The sequence below is a fragment of the Anneissia japonica genome, unplaced genomic scaffold, assembly GCF_011630105.1.
Source record: "Anneissia japonica isolate Jap-2015-1 unplaced genomic scaffold, ASM1163010v1 scaffold287714_len2871179_cov188, whole genome shotgun sequence".
Taxonomy (NCBI): Eukaryota; Metazoa; Echinodermata; class Crinoidea; order Comatulida; family Comatulidae; genus Anneissia; species Anneissia japonica.
The window spans coordinates 974,515-990,764 of record NW_022755542.1 but is presented as its reverse complement, the minus strand read 5'-3'; the positions used below and the strand labels follow the sequence as shown (position 1 = coordinate 990,764).

Here is a 16,250-nt window from a genome sequence, read left to right as displayed (position 1 = left end):
ATTTGGCACAGCTGCATTGGTTTGGTTTCCCAACCTTGAGGTCAGGGTTTCAATCCCCCCCCCCACTCTACATTTCGCTTGTGTCCTTGAGCAAGGCACATTATCTACATTACGTCTCTCGACCCTGGAGTATAAATAGGGTACCTGGTGGGTTGCGTTCTCCTGCACTGATTACAGCAGCAACACTTAAGCATATGGACCCATGACCTGGAACAGAAGTGCTTCATATCTGCAAAGATAGTGCTATAAAACCGAATAAAATTAATAAAATAAAAAATGTGTAATCATAAAAAGATATTCTTTAAATGAATATCTATTTTGTAAAAAAATACTAAAGAAATTAATTTTTCTAATTTATTTTGTGTAAGATTTGTTAAACAATTTTTGATATTCATATGTAAGTATGTTTTTTTTTTTTATGTTCTTGAAGCAATCTTGAACTGGAAGTGTGGTATCTAAATCACTTGACAAAAGTAGTTGGGATGGTGGTGGAGATGATATCGCAAATAAGAACAAGGATGCTTGTTGTTAGAAAAGAGGTAGCTATTGATTTATAATTTATTTCCTTTATTTTATTTATTTATGTATATAACAATTAAAGCAAAAGTAATTGTGGATACAAGCTGTTAATTTTTTTTTTTTTTATAAATGCGTCTGACCATTTTCTTGTCATTGGTTCAATTGTTTATTCAGAAATTACTTTATTACATTAACAAGACATATAAATAAGAATTTCTCTTAAACAACATCTACAACTAATTATCACCTTTAAAACATCAGTATTTGAATGATTTTAAGGAATTTGATATCAAGGTTTATTTGTTTAAGCCTTCAAGTTAATGATCGAAACATTTTTCTGTCCTACACCATGTTAATTTCAATTAATCTAAATAATAATTGCGACAATATCTACCTAAATGGTAGACACAAATTGTGATGGTGTTTGTTTTTAATTGATTTAAACAATTTTTTTTTGCTCAGTATGATGTTCTCTACAAGACCGCTTGCAAGCTCCATGACCACTGTAGTCACTGCTTCACTCGTTTGCAACGTTTATTCACAGACCAGGATCCGTCGATTGGTGTAGGTGAGTTAAAAAAAAACAGTTGATGAGACTGAACGTCTAACTGTGTAATTTTTGCCAGCCTGCATTTCAAATTTTTGCTTGTCATAATTGTATTAACAAGAGGTTGACAACTCTTGATGAAGACTAATACGGAATAAAATGGAATCACTCATGTGTGACTGTCCCACCGGGTGTCCTACGTTCTCTGCATACATAGATTTGGCCAAATTGCGTCCTAGAATTCACACGACTAGGAGAACTTAACGTTCTCGCATGCGCAGATGACTGTTAGTGACGTCATTTACGTTCTACATCCTAATGTCATTGTGCAATCGAAAGCGCCCTAATATTAAAATTTATTCAACGTGGAATTTCCAGAACTAACAATTCAATGAAGATGGTGTATATTGTACAACATAACACCTACTCTGAACGCAAGCACATAGCAACATAGAAATAACAATTAATAAGAGTGCCTAAACATAGAGGGCGCTATATCATTACAGTCCTTGTAACAAAATGGAGCTTAAAATGTTCTACTTATGATTTTGTGTACAGAATCCCTGATCAACCTTCTGGCTAAAGTACTGGAACTCAAGACTTACTTGACAGGCAAGAAATGCAGCTCTTTAGATTATTATTTGCAGAAGTACATGAAGGTAACATACTGTTTGTTTTGTCCAGCTGCACATAAAGCAACAAAGTAACTTTTATTCTCGTAAAACAACATCCACAAATGTAATCAAGAGAGGATGGGATGGTGGTTCTGGTTTGGCCTCTCATCTTTGTGTAGACTGTTTTTATCCTTTGCTGTTTATCATACATTTTTAAATTATAATAATAATATGATGGAAATTTTTTTGGCCTTGCCAGAAATACTGCTGTGATTATGCTTGCACAGATCAGGCATTGTCTCCATTTTTATCATTTATTTTTCTTTGTAGTTATAACCAAATAACAAATTATAATATTATGAAAGATCTAAGTTTTAAAATAAATATAATCTTTTTGTTTTGCAGGATAGTTTTTCATTATCATATGAAAGGTATAAACTGATTGGAACAACAGAACTAAAACTGAATTCTTACACAACACCTTTATCACCGAAACTGGTAAGAAATTAATATTATGGACTTGACTAGTTGCGTAGAACCATCTTAGCATGCCAAGAAGACAACATTAATACTATAAATAGCAGTACAATCTAGTAGACATTTTTTTAATCAATACTCAATATTAGAGTTCAACAATATACAATACATTAAAAGATTTTATTCATTATTAGATTTAGTTTTCATAGGCATAGTTTTAAATGTTGTGTCACTTATTTGTTATTTATATTTTAGGTTTGTGTAGTTTGTGCAAACCTTGTCAGAGTGTCTGTAAATTCTGTTTATTCTGTTGATAATTTGTTTTCAATTGATATTATTTTTTCATATATCTAGATGAACCTGTTGCTATTAAATATACGAAGTGAGGTCGATCATTTTCAGGAGAATTATCAAAAACCTTTTGAAAAGTAAGTTATGTTCTCATGGAGTACTTTACAGTGAACCCTCTTGAGTAGACTGGGTTCCAGCCCTACATTTTGTCTTAATCAGTGAAAACTATTAAAAATAAATCTATTTTGGCACCAGTGACGTTCCATATTACTTATTTGCATGGCGTTCCATACTGTACTTTTTCTGGGTTTCCCATCCAAATTCAACAACATAACAAACACAGATGCTGATGATGCTCTCTGAAATTATCTTACCTGTCTTGTGGGTGTCAATAGTATATTTCATAGTCAATTATTTTATTATTATTATTGTTTAGCATATATATTTATCAAAACACTGTACTGCCCAACTTGCAATTAAAAAAGACCCCACTGAAGATAAATTTTGTCAGTTACGCTTTTACACTAAAGTAATTCATTCTAATCCATCTAAATTGTAATTGCTTAACAATAATTATTATTCAGAGAAAGATGTGGACTAACTTTTGTGAAATGTATGGTAAACTATGGGTTGTTTTTCCATTCTGACTTATCTACTTTAAATTTAATATAATTTCTTTTAATTTGGCAATTTCATAGCTGTTTTCAATTATTTTTTTTTGTACTGAACCCTTAAACATATCCATAGTTTTACACTGATTATGGTGTCTTTATATATTTCTTGTGTTTAGATTTTTTGATCTGACTGCTCTTGCTGCTCGTGAATTTTACAAATCATTGATGCAAGACGTAGGGGCCCTCTGTGAACAGTGCCTGGAGTTGGAGGTAATGTAATATTTGCATTTAGTTGCCAGGAAGTTTGAGTAATTTAAAAGAGAATTTAGTTAAGATATCAATCAATATACAGTAGACATAACAAAATGTTAGCCAACTTTCGAAAGTGATAGTTACAACATGACCAAGTTAGAAAGCGACTTCCATGCTTTCAATGTGTTCACATAATTTTATTATATTTTTCAGCACTCAAACGATATAGATCTATTAATGTTAAGTCTGGCCTATCGCTTGAATCAGCTGGACCTGAAATGGAAGAACTACATTCCAATACGGTAAATTTTCAAGACATCCATTAAATCTTTAAAGAGAGAGCAGCTTAGCTCATTTGTCTAAAGCGGTGGCAGCCACTGCTTGTGCGCTGAACCGTGGAGATCCTTTCAGATCTTGGTCACCTGGTTTTAAATAAATATCATTCTTAAGATAAATATTATTTAGTCATGTCAAGACGAAATGAATAATTCCTTATTTATGATGCAGAATATTTATAAGCTTTAAACAAACAATAATTTGCCCTGTTCCTTCTTTTAGTCTTCAAATATGGCGACATCAGTTTCATTCTCAGGCAAAGCTGTGGCTAGATGTGTTGAGGCAGCACACATTATCGTTAGTCATTCAGGCAGTGAGTAAAGATTCGGTAAGTGACAAGTAGTCTTGAGTATTGTATTATAATTGTTATAGCTGTTGGTATTTTTATTATTGATAATGTTATTTATTATTGTTATTAATTTTATTATGTTATTATTCATTCAGACAGTAAGGATTTGATGAGTCTTTTTTTTGTTAGTTATTGATATAGGTATTGTTATTGGTATTTTTATTTGTTTTAAAATGTTATTTATAGTTTAAGAATATAATTACATTGTTTATTATTTTTATATGTTTTTTTACTATTATATTTTAAAGTTTATTTTAAAACTATGTTGATTTTATTATTACATCATTGTAAAATTGTATAATTGCCGATTATTGCTATTATGATTGTTCGTTGTTTTTATAAATTATTTACATATACTAGTATGTGTTAAAATTTATTGAATAATATTTTGAGTATATAGTTAATCAAATATATCTATTATTACTCATATTTTTTCAATATATAGTACAAAACTCAGATACTTCCTAAAGAAGGCTTCCCAGACATGTTAAATTCTCACCGTCCACGAAATTCATCATTTCTCCAAGCCTCGCAAACATCTGCATTTTCAGCCGTTGCAGGATTAAACCGTGTCTCTCCACTTACAGTTGAAGTTGAAGTAAGAAACAATGGCTCTTAAATTTTATGTAATAATGATTGTGATAATGCCGTAAATGTTCCATTAAGTGCTGTTGCGCTTTTGCATTTTGGAGGCTGTAGTGCGGAACTTATTCAAGATCGCGGCATTTATTTGAAAGTGGCACTTATTACAACTTAATGTAGCGCTGAAATGGTACAATTTATTTTTGTACATAGTCCCAGCTGACTTGTTGCTTGCTGATTATTTAATCTGATTTGAGAAATCGGTTATTTAATAGTTTCTTGATGATACAATGCATGAGTGTACATGCAATTAAGCACCATAAAGTTTATTCAGAATAAAATATACCTAGTGGATGCAGCTGTGCTTATTTTGAGAGCATTGCTTAGCAAAGAAAATCATGTAATTAAATCACATTTTGTTACTTGATTTTAATATAAATTGTGCTTTTTTTTTAAGATTCACCAACAACCGTTGAAAGATCCTCCCCAGAGTGCAGCGGCGTCAAAGGTGACTCGTCGTCAAATTAGTAAGCTATCAGTGCAAACCCCTCTACAAATGGAACATCCCTTCTCAAGCAGTATCGAGGATGAATCTTTGCGCAATTCAACAACACATCAAGAACATCTCTTGCAGTGTCCAAAGGGTAGGACTAGTATGTCACAGGCTAAGACCAAAGGCTTTAAAATAGAGAAAGAAGAAGTTAATTCTGTATCACCTGATAATCACAAAGAACAGTTACTTAGTGAAGATGATGCAAGGTTTTACACCCCTACACCAGAAATGGAACAGTCCAAAATTGAAAGTTATAAGGAAACTGGTTTGACTGATGATGAAGTTAAGCTGTTGACGAATGACCAATATGAAAACTCTACTTATGAAAATGACAGTGCGAAGGAAACGTGCGCACAAGCACCGAATAAAACATTCATAATTCGAGAGGATGCCAGAGAAATCTGTAGCTCGGCAGCAACTACGCCATACAGTCAATACGAAGATGCTTTCAGCAGTTTAGGTAAAGAAAGTCCAATCAAATTCATAGCAAACCAAAAGTCAACGAGTGTGGAGTCACCAGGCTTAGAAAATCCAAGGAGGTTCATGTCGCCTGGTCAAATGATCCCGCATCGAAGGTTTCTGCATTCAACATCATCATTTGAAACAGCCAGTGAGGGCACATTCTACCCCAGATCACTTAGTCCATCCGAAACGAGGGCATCCAGCAGGATAGACTCACCTGGTCTGTACAGACCCCATCCATCCGTTCCACAAATGCAGACGTGTAGAGAACAGTCTGATACCATGTGCAGCACTAGTGACAGTGAGAGCATGCAGTCCGGGGATTTGAATAGCCTGGTTGATAATGCTCCAGAACCGGAAGACAAGATGCCGTTTTCAAACAGCGTTGTCGACATGGTATGTATCATACAAAGGTACGCAGAGTTCATGCAGAGTTTGTGCAGTACAATTTATCCGATTCTTGAAGGCAAGGAAGCGCAAGAAGAAATGGCGGTAGATGGAGCAGGAGGAGGAGATGATGATTCGTACGGTGGAAGAAGGTCGATGGCAACAGCCACCATGTCATGGAACGATGCTGCATTTCAGATGAGAGAAGAGCTTGCCATTAAGATGTACATGGTGAGTTTTTGAACCTATGGAATGAGTAGAGCTAGAATATTGAAATCAATCTTTATAAAACAAAGCACTCTAAGCCAATGTCACAGAGACATCAAAGTCGTGCAAGTCGTCCATAACACACAAATTTACTACTGCAATGAAGCCACTAAATGTTGATATGAATGAACGTAAATTTTAAATACGAGGAAATAAGATTTTGATGAACATTGTAAAGATTAGCCTTGCATTTGACTCCGTTTTTAGCTAGCTGGATGCAGTATCAAGACCATAAACAGCAGAAAATTCTGACGATAAAACGGGGGGTCATCTTACAATCCTGACATACAAAAATCATCAAAAAATCTTCTCAAACTTGCGGGTCGACTTACATGCAGGTCTGCTTATTCACAAGTATATATGGTAGATTAGGGAAGGGAAAACCACATATCCAGGACACAGTGGTCTTGACTGTTTCTGCCTCTTGATTTTTCTCTGTAAGTTAAAAGTCGTTGCTTAATGCTTGTAATTTAAATCGTGTATATTTATATTCTTTGTTTGTAGAATTGATTTAATTTAATTGATTAAATCTTTTTATCCTATTTTTCTTTGGTGCCCAGACCGTCACTAGCTGTCTACAACTTTACGCTAACAACATGTTATCGATAGATCTGTGTGCGACACCGGCTACCATTGGAAGCAAGCTGATCGCATCTCAGGTAACTATCTTCGCTCTTTTGCAGTTGGTTGTCACATAATCCCCTATCAATCGTCCACATAATCCCCTATCAATCGTATTTAATAGCATTATTTACTGTGTAACTTAATACATAGGTAGGTGGTGTAAGAATAGTATTTCTCCAAATAACTGTATATTTTTATAATCTTGCTCACATAAGCAAAATTATGAGCTGATAATATCCCATAAAAAATATTGTAGATACACTGGGTCCAATTGTGCTGGTAGTCACTAGATAGATTGTATAGCAGCTCCAGAGAATTGAAAGGGTTACCCTCACAAAGCAGGTTGTTGTCAAATAACCAGAAAGTGTTAAGTTTCTAGGTTATTATGGTAACATACTGTACTTTCAGGACATGGAGAAGCTAGAGGATTGCACTAATGCTTAGTCCAGATTATCCAATTATTTGATAAAAAAAACTACTGTATGCCCATATTTAGTACTGATGTGCCTATATATGGTCATGATGTGATGTCATCATGACCATATTTAGGCATGTCACATGTTTTTGTCAAATAGTCTGTACAATGCTTAACTTAAATGATTTTCACTTCCATGTTCCATGTTCACTGTTATATTGCTTAAAATATTAGATTAATTTGACTAATTTGCTCGTCATTTGCCCAAAATCATTCTCACGCTAATTGCTAAAAATTGACCCTGTAAATTTTTTTTAAAGTTTTGCAAAAACAGTTTATGAGATGAAAAAATTACAAACAAAAATGTTTACGCATTACCAAGCACTGCTTTCCAGAAAGGTCCTACCTGAGTGTAGTGTAGTTTCTAGAATTCACTTGTTGTGCAATTCATTACAATTTACAAAATTATAACATGATACAACATGATAACAGAATTTTGTGAGTTTAATGCTGTTCTATCCTTTTCTAATTGTCAACTTCAATGGTGGGGAGGAAGGGGCGGAATAGAAACCCATATATGAGTGACAGAGAAAGGGAATGATTAGAAGCCCCATGCATTAGAATGTGTGTGAAGAAGGAAGGGGGTAAAACAGAAGCCTTATGGTGGAGTAATAAGAGGGATTTTAAGTAAATTGTTCTATCTAGCTCGCTCTTAATTTTTTTGAAAAGATCATTTTTGAATGAAAACTAGTAGTGGTGTTAAAAATGTAATGTATTTAATGTCTTTTTTTCAAATTTACCATTCAGGTGCTGGAGAGTATACGTTTTAATAAGAAGCAAGGTTTAATCTGGGGTTGTCGCCATATGTTGAATGGATCCAACGATTGTAATAAGTACTTAAACCGAGATGCTGACTACGTCAGTGATGCCTTTGAACCAGTCACTGAAGAGGTAATATACAATTAAACAATTGAAGCTCTAACTTGGTTTACTATTAACAAAAAATTATCATTTAATAGTAATTATACCTGTAAATAAATAATAATTGGAATCCATGTTACTACAATCAGCAGGAAAGCACACAAACACCAAAGTACAGATCCAACAATTTTCAGTTCATTTAATCATTATTATCATCATCGTCATAGTCATCATCATTATGACTCCAACCAGCATTACTTTTGTCCAAAAAGTTTCCACATTTCCATTTCCACAGCCAATTTTTGATATCATTATATATTTTTTTTCAGATGTGCATTAGAATCAACAATATAGCAGCTCTCCTTAATCTTATGCCATCATTTAATGGTCTCCTAGCAACAGTTGTTGGTGATTTAGAATCTACTTTAGACATGGGCATGGCAGGTAAAGTTATTATTCTAGGTTGATGCAACGAGGTAAAATAATCCAATATAATTATATTTAAGAAAAAATTTATATTTATTATTATTGAAATTAGCCAATAATTCAATGTATTTCCAATTTCAACATCCCTCTTAAATAATAGAACCATCCATCAGTATCAGTATAAACCACATAAGTTTCCTCATTCTCTTTTCACAATTAGGTAGATACTGTATATTGAAATGCTGATTATTAATATATACCCTCTATAGATTGTTGAAGATTGACAATTTTATTTTGTGAGTACTTATCTGGATAAACAGAATATTGCCGTACAGTATTTTCTTTAACTAGAACACCCCTCAAAATAATAGAACCATCCCCATCATGTGTATCCTCATTCCTTGAAAGATCTGTAAAGTCAGGCAGTACGGCTTTATTTAACACAGTGGAAAGTTTAACATTATAGAGTACAAACTGATTAAAGAAATATTGATATATATTTTTATGATTTATTTTAGATCTTCATGAAAACCTTTGGCATCAATCGCAATGTCATTTACAGCAAGTGATTGATGGTCAAACCAAGCTGATAGCCCATAAGGTAGGTCACCTAGCCAATTAATTAGGTCAAAGCTACAAGTCTATAAGATACTGTATGTGACCTATTAAGTTGGTCATAATGCTGTCGTAAACTAATTCCTCCATAATTCTACAAGCAAGAAGTTATTTCAGTTCAGAAAGTAGGCTATAAACTGCCTCCCTGTAACATTTTCACCCTAGCTGGCCACCAACATAGCACACTGGCTCACAAAGTGATGGAAAGGTAGTGCATCATAAGTTGACTACAAAGTCATAAACCTGCTAGCCCATGAGGGAGTGAGCTAGCTTATGGGCTTAAGCTGCTAGCCCATGAGGGAGTGAGCTAGCTTATGGGCTTAAGTTGCTAGCCTGTAAAGCCACAAACTGCTGTCCCATAAAGGACATTTTCCTGATGAGCTGTACAATAGTGTAAACAGTAAAAAAACAATTACCTTTTTAAATTAATTACTTTTTTTTTCACCATACTGTTATGTTGATATTTTTTCAGTTGAACTTATTTGTTCATCAAGCCTTGAAGCTGTTGACAAACTTGAACATGATTGGCTACACTATTGCCAAACGACTTCAACCAATCACTGACTTCCTCGACAATCACATGATAGCATTTAGCAGATGGCTTTACCCAGAATCCTTTCAGAAATTCTGCCATGCATTATGGGAAAATATTATGGAGGTAATTATTTAATGAATTTAATGTCATATTTTTTCTGTATTTAAATAAATTTAAGTGTTTTATTGTTAATATCGTGCAGTTCAGCTGTAAGGCTGCGATTTTGATGTGTTTTTTGAATAAAAGAATTTGAAATAAAAAATTAATTAATTATAAAAAATGATTAATGATCTTTTTTAATTGCAAAATTATGTAGTAGACAATAATTAATATGATTTTTAATATTGTTCACACTTTTTTTGTGTCTTCGTTTTAGGATTTTAAAGTAGAAACAGAGATGTTGAAAATGTTGGACAACGAATCAGACAACCGAGCTCTGTTGCTTTTACAGGCCATAGGGGTAAGCATTCAATCATCAACTCGTAATATGGAATGGGGGAGCCATTTCGACCTTAAGTATAGGTGTAGCAACAATAAAGTGTGATAGTTAAAAATATAAATACATATATATTATATATGTAAAGACTGTTTTTTTAAGAGTTACATTTATCATCATCATAATTATCATTCTAAATTTCTTGAGAACTAGTTTTCAGTAAAGAAGCCCTAAGTTGCCGTCTTCCTATGTATTATGTTTTTTTATCTTTGTTATTTAAATCTAGCATATGGTTGAGTTCATGTACCATGATGGTGATGGCTTAGATATTGATTTTCTCATAAAACCAGCAGTAAGTTTACATATTAGATATTCTTTTTCTATTTTATGAGTGCTGATATCATGAAATCCATTATGCCATGTTTCACAATACAAAAAAAATACTTCTTTATTTGGTTTAGTTTCATGCATTCTTTCTACCACCTTTTCATTTTTAAATTTTGTTGTCACAACATTTAACTATGTCAGATATAAATAAATAAATCATTATTGAATATAAACTTTTGTATCAGTGGCACGGTTATTGCGGTGCATTCAAAAGGGAAGTCACATTAACAATACATTATGATACAGTAAAATACAGAGATTACAGAAAAAATCAAATACAATAAAATAAAAATACATTAAAACATTAATATACAGAAAAGACAGTAAAAGACTAAATAGTATATTTGCTACAATTAATAACAAGTCTGGTTTTTCAAATAACATTTTTTAAATATTTTTTTATTGTTTCAGGAACATACTATGTATCTGTTACAGCTACATTCGATGGATACACGACATCTCATCGCTCTTTATAAACAGCTACTATCACAGGTAATGCTCCATCTACACTATCAGGTTTTATTTGTCACTTGCTTCCTCGTAAAGATATTTAAGAGTTTAGTCATAACTAAAGAATATTTCTTCCAAACTCACAATCTTCATTAAAAGACAAGGTTTTAGAAATTTAAAGTTTCAAACAATCATCTCTTTACTCCTCGAAACTTATAAGGAAACTTGGTCTGTAGTGCATCGATGGTCCCTATAATCAGCTCTCCACTCCCTGTAAAGCGACTTGTTATGAATTAAATTTCATGTTTCAATTTCATGAATTCAGCATGAATTTTTTCGGTCTGAACACCAAGTTTAACCCACGAAAGTCTGATGAAGACTTATTTCCAGTGGGGTCCTTCTGGTGGTGATTGGGCTGGTGACTGGGAGACAATCCCCTACTCTTTTCTGAAGAGTGTAACATGCACATGGGCCATATTGTGCACCATCGGTTATGGTTTGGACTCCCAACCTTGAGGTCGGAGGTTTGAAACTCTCGCTGTGCAAGTCGCTTGTGTCCTTGGGCAAGCCACTTTATCTACGGTTGTCTCTCTCTACCCAGGAGTACAAGTGGGTACCTGGTAGGTTCAAACACAGCCTGCGCTGAATACAGCTGCAAAATTATGGAATTCCCCTATGGGGCTTGAGTGTGTGTTCCATATGTGCTTGATCCAGTGATCCGGGGGTAATAATGTTCAAGCGCTTCGAGGTTGTGTCAACGTGAGGCGCTATATAAATCCAGAATTATTATTATTACACGGGACCAACAGTGTCTTATCAGCCCTCCAACTGCAACAGAAGGAGAGCAGTGATGTGAATAGAACTGGTGACTAAGAAACCAGCTTAGATGAGTGAGCTAGCTGCTTGCAGTTACAGAGAATTGAGGGTTCTAAATCGTCGCTCACATCACGAACTAACACAATTAAATTCAATTGTGTTAGTTCGTGAAATCGAAAAAGCGCGTCAAAATACGCGCTGTTGTCGTCAAGGACTTTTTGTGTGGTAAAGAATACAAAATTGCTTGACAACCAATACGCGCTCGTTTTGACGTGCTACTATGATTTCACGAACTAACACAATCTACTTTGATTGTGTTAGTTCGTGATGTGAGCGACGAAATGATCAACCCCAGCACTCATTAAAACTCATTAAGAGACTTGGATTTATAGAGCACGAAGTGTCCCAAATTGTCAGCTATCCACTTTCCAAGTTTCATAAAGCATTGTGGTTGTAGAGCACCCTTGTATATGATCTGCTCTCCACCTGGTTAAGAGACTTGGTTAAAGAGCACCAATGATCCCAAATGATCAGCTCTCCACTTTCCAAGTTTCACAAAGCATTGTGGTTGTAGAGCACCCTTGTCTATGATCTGCTCTCCACTTGGTTAAGAGACTTGGTTAAAGAGCACCAATGATCCCAAATGATCAGCTCTCCACTTTCCAAGTTTCACAAAGCATTGTGGTTGTAGAGCACCCTTGTCTATGATCTGCTCTCCACTTGGTTAAGAGACTTGGGTAAAGAGCACCAATGATCCCAAATGATCAGCTATCCACTTTCCAAGTTTCATAAAGCATTGTGGTTGTAGAGCACTCTTGTATATGATCTGCTCTCCAGAAAAAAGAAGGAAAGAAAAAGAAATAATTGATCACCCAAAACACCTCAGAGGGATTTTGCAGGCATCTATAAAACAACAAATTCGCGGGGGAAGGCTCCGGACTCCTATGGTAGTGTTGTCTCGATCAGCGCCACTTTCGGGCCCTCCTTACGGACATCTCTGAATCTGCCCCTGACCATATGTATTAAATAGTATCTTAAATTTTCATGATTTTTTTAAAAATTTGCTAGAAGATGGAGGCCAGCAATGATACCTCCAGCCTCAGCATGTGTAGTGGGAACCATGTCCAGCTTCCTCCGGTCGAAGTGCTTCATTGCATGTACCGTGATTTACATGCTATTCGCAAGTGCTTCAGTGGACAGCAGTTACTTCACTGGATTCAAACTAATACTGAATCAAAAGGTTAGAATTTAAAGAATTGGCATTATTTTCTTTTTAATTATTAATTATTTATAATTATATTAGGGAACCTGTTTTGTATCATGCCACTATTCTATCGCACAACCCTGTCTCATTTTATAGACGTAGACCCAATTCTGATTGGGCTTTTCCAAAAAATATATAACAATAAAATATCAATACTAATTCATTAGTATGTTTTAAGTTTAATAATTCAACATTAAATCTGTTGAGATTGTTGCAACAATTGTCTAATTTCTGTTATAATCATTTAGTTTCATAAATTCTTCTTTTTTTTTTATTGCTTTTTCAGTAAGAGTAATTTTTTTTCTTGTTTGTGTTGACATTTGCTCTTTCTTTCTGTCTTTGTATTGTATTCGGTTTACATTACATTTGATTAATAAGTGTCTTCTGTTATATGGTGTCTAGTGTTTTTTTAACAAAAGCTGTCATCCCTATTTTTTCAGATCCACATGGTGTTTGTCAAATGTTACTAGATCACAGTATAATTCAGACAACAAACCAGAGCAAGAATCGTTCGAGAAGTGGTAAGTATTTGAATTGTTACCTTACTGTTCATTTAATATGTCTATGCTATTGATCTATACGTACATCACAGCATTTATATAGCACTATTTTATGAAGATCAAAGCCCTCAAAGCGTGGACTACAGTAGCTCATATAATACCTTTGTTCTCCCCTAAGGGTCTCGTTCATGTCTGTCTCAAAAGATGTACTAAGTTCTTCATAGTGCACATGAGCCAAATTGTGCACATTGGCCTACAGTTTATAGTCCTTATCTGAGAAGACTTGTGCCACCTATAGAACCATTGGCAAGCATGCTGTTTGTGCCAGCGCATATATTATGGCTGTAGGTTGTGGTGACCCTGCCTTAACCACCCAGCCATCAAACTCTCTTATCTATGTATCCTAAAGTCTTAAAATCATCAAGTTCATACTAAATGGCGCGGTGGTGGTGTTGCTAGTAGAATCATACCCAAGGACTCCTTATTATGGTACCAGTTCAAATAAGCTCTGTCCAGACAATCTAATTTTCTTTGACGTAAAACTGTTGTATGCTCATATATAGTCATGATGTGCCTATGTATGGTCATGTGTGATGTCATCATTACCATATTTAGGCATGTCACATGTTTTTGATAAAGAAAATTTGATAGATTGTACAGGGCTTTAGTGTAAATGATTGAATTCAGCTTTCAAATACAAAAGATATGAATATTATGATATGCTTTTTTTTTTAGAAGATACGCCAATCAGTTGGAATAGCGATGTCCACATCAGAATGAGTACATCACAGGCATTCCCTGAGATCTCTATCCATAGCACACCACATAGTCAGTTCTTTCGAAATCGATCCATATCAGAGGTCTTTGATGATGTTGCCTCAAACAGCAATTCCAATGAAAGTTTCCAGAATACAGATCCAATAACTGAACAAGGCATAGTAAATGAAGGATTCATTTCAGATGAGGTCGTTGAAGGAGAATTGCCACCAGTCCATGATGGAGAAGTCAAAGCTCTGGGGCAAATGGATAATGCAGATATCACTGATCATAGCATTACCGACAACAATATTCAGATTAACAATCCAGATGATCTTCAGTTTAATTACTTAACACATGAATCATTTGAGAATCTTTCTCAGGTAGGCTGTGAAAAGGAACTCGGAGCTGATATAAGCAATGACAGCGGTATCACTCAATCTCAAGAAGCTGTAGATCATTCTGAATCTGACAGACCAAGACCTCTCCATGGCTGTCTGATGTCACCAATATCTGACATCAGCATCACATCCAGCCAGACCTCATCTTCCAGTCGAGTCTTCACAAGTGATGAATTTCACTTCTATCGTTTTGCAGATGTTGATGATGAAGAACTCTACAGTATGATCAGTCAGGTATCAGAATCAAGTTCTTTGAATGCCAGACAAAGGCATCATAGTTCTGGTCTTCATGCCAAGGACAAAGCAGTCAATCCAGAATTTGTGCTCTTTATCATCTACAATCGGCGCAAAGTCAATAAGGAAGCAAAGTCATTTTCTGAAGGAATTTCTGGAGAAATAACTGCTACAATAAAAGGAGATTCAAATCTAAAATATTGTTGGTGTCTATAATTTGGTGTAGAATATGTATTATTCTTTTTTAAAATAATGTGCAAAATCCAAAATCATAGTCTTCCAAAATACCAAGTCAAAAGTTGCCTAATTCCAATAGATAATTTTCTGTTACATTATACTCTATTAACTAAAATATATGGGTAATTTATTGGTGGAGAGCAATCAAGTGATGACCCTTTGACATTTTTCCTACTGTTAAACATTTCTATAAAGCCCAAAAATAGCCACAGTTCTCTTGTTATTATGGTTACTCCTCTCCTTCAGGACTGCACCACCAACAAGCAAATTATTTCAAGGGAATTCAGGAAAGTTTAAACACATTTTAATTTGGATATGGCATGTACTGAGTTCTTTAGTAGGATTATTTTTCATTACATTTACTGCAGTAAGTACTGTAATCCAAATTTTGGTCTGGAACCCAAGCTATTCCATCACTTGTTGTTTGTTTATCTGGTTGGACATCTTGGAACGTGCAATGAAAAAAAAGATGGCAAAAAAGACTTTTTGAAGACTTATTTAAAAAAAAAAAATCTCTATAGAGTAGGATTCAAGATTGTTGACATCACTGTGCAAATAAATCCGTCTTTCAGTGCAAATAAAATATCTATTGTAATAAATTATGATGTAACTAACTTGACAAAGGTTGACAGAATCTTTTGTATAAATTTTAAAACTGTGAGCACCTTTTGTTACTGAAATCAAAAACTATATAGTTTAAAAATGGAAATATTTGCTTACTTTATTAGGATATGAACCATATATCTAAGCCCTGTCCTGACTACCAAATTTTATTTGACAAAAACATGTGACATGCCTAAATATGGTCATGATGACATCACATCATGACCATATATAGGCACATCATGACTATATATGGGCACACAACAGGTTTTTCTTTGTCAAAGAAAATTAGATAGTGTGGACAGAGCTTTAAAAATCCAGTTGACATACTCTGCTGACTTTGCACCTTGCTATGTCTCCACCAGTGGCACATCTGTGGG

At 34.5% G+C, this 16,250-nt stretch overlaps 1 protein-coding gene across 2 annotated transcripts; it reads left to right on the top strand.

The window, feature by feature from the left end:
• The first annotated feature begins 402 nt into the window (after positions 1-402).
• Positions 403-15,735, top strand: LOC117123578. Of its 2 annotated transcripts, none has more exons than XM_033269563.1 (21): positions 403-539; positions 982-1,087; positions 1,625-1,725; positions 2,086-2,178; positions 2,512-2,585; positions 3,239-3,332; positions 3,528-3,616; positions 3,873-3,978; positions 4,445-4,597; positions 5,039-6,214; positions 6,811-6,909; positions 8,097-8,240; positions 8,540-8,654; positions 9,155-9,237; positions 9,724-9,909; positions 10,163-10,246; positions 10,509-10,574; positions 11,021-11,101; positions 12,947-13,115; positions 13,580-13,660; positions 14,375-15,735. In XM_033269563.1, the coding sequence occupies exons 1-21, from the start codon at positions 483-485 to the stop codon at positions 15,244-15,246; spliced, it is 4,029 nt and encodes a 1,342-aa protein (XP_033125454.1). In that variant the 5' UTR covers positions 403-482; the 3' UTR covers positions 15,247-15,735. The 2 variants fall into 2 exon arrangements, with proteins under 2 accessions (XP_033125454.1, XP_033125453.1); XM_033269562.1 differs by having other exon boundaries at positions 12,944-13,115.
• The last annotated feature ends 515 nt before the right edge of the window (positions 15,736-16,250 follow it).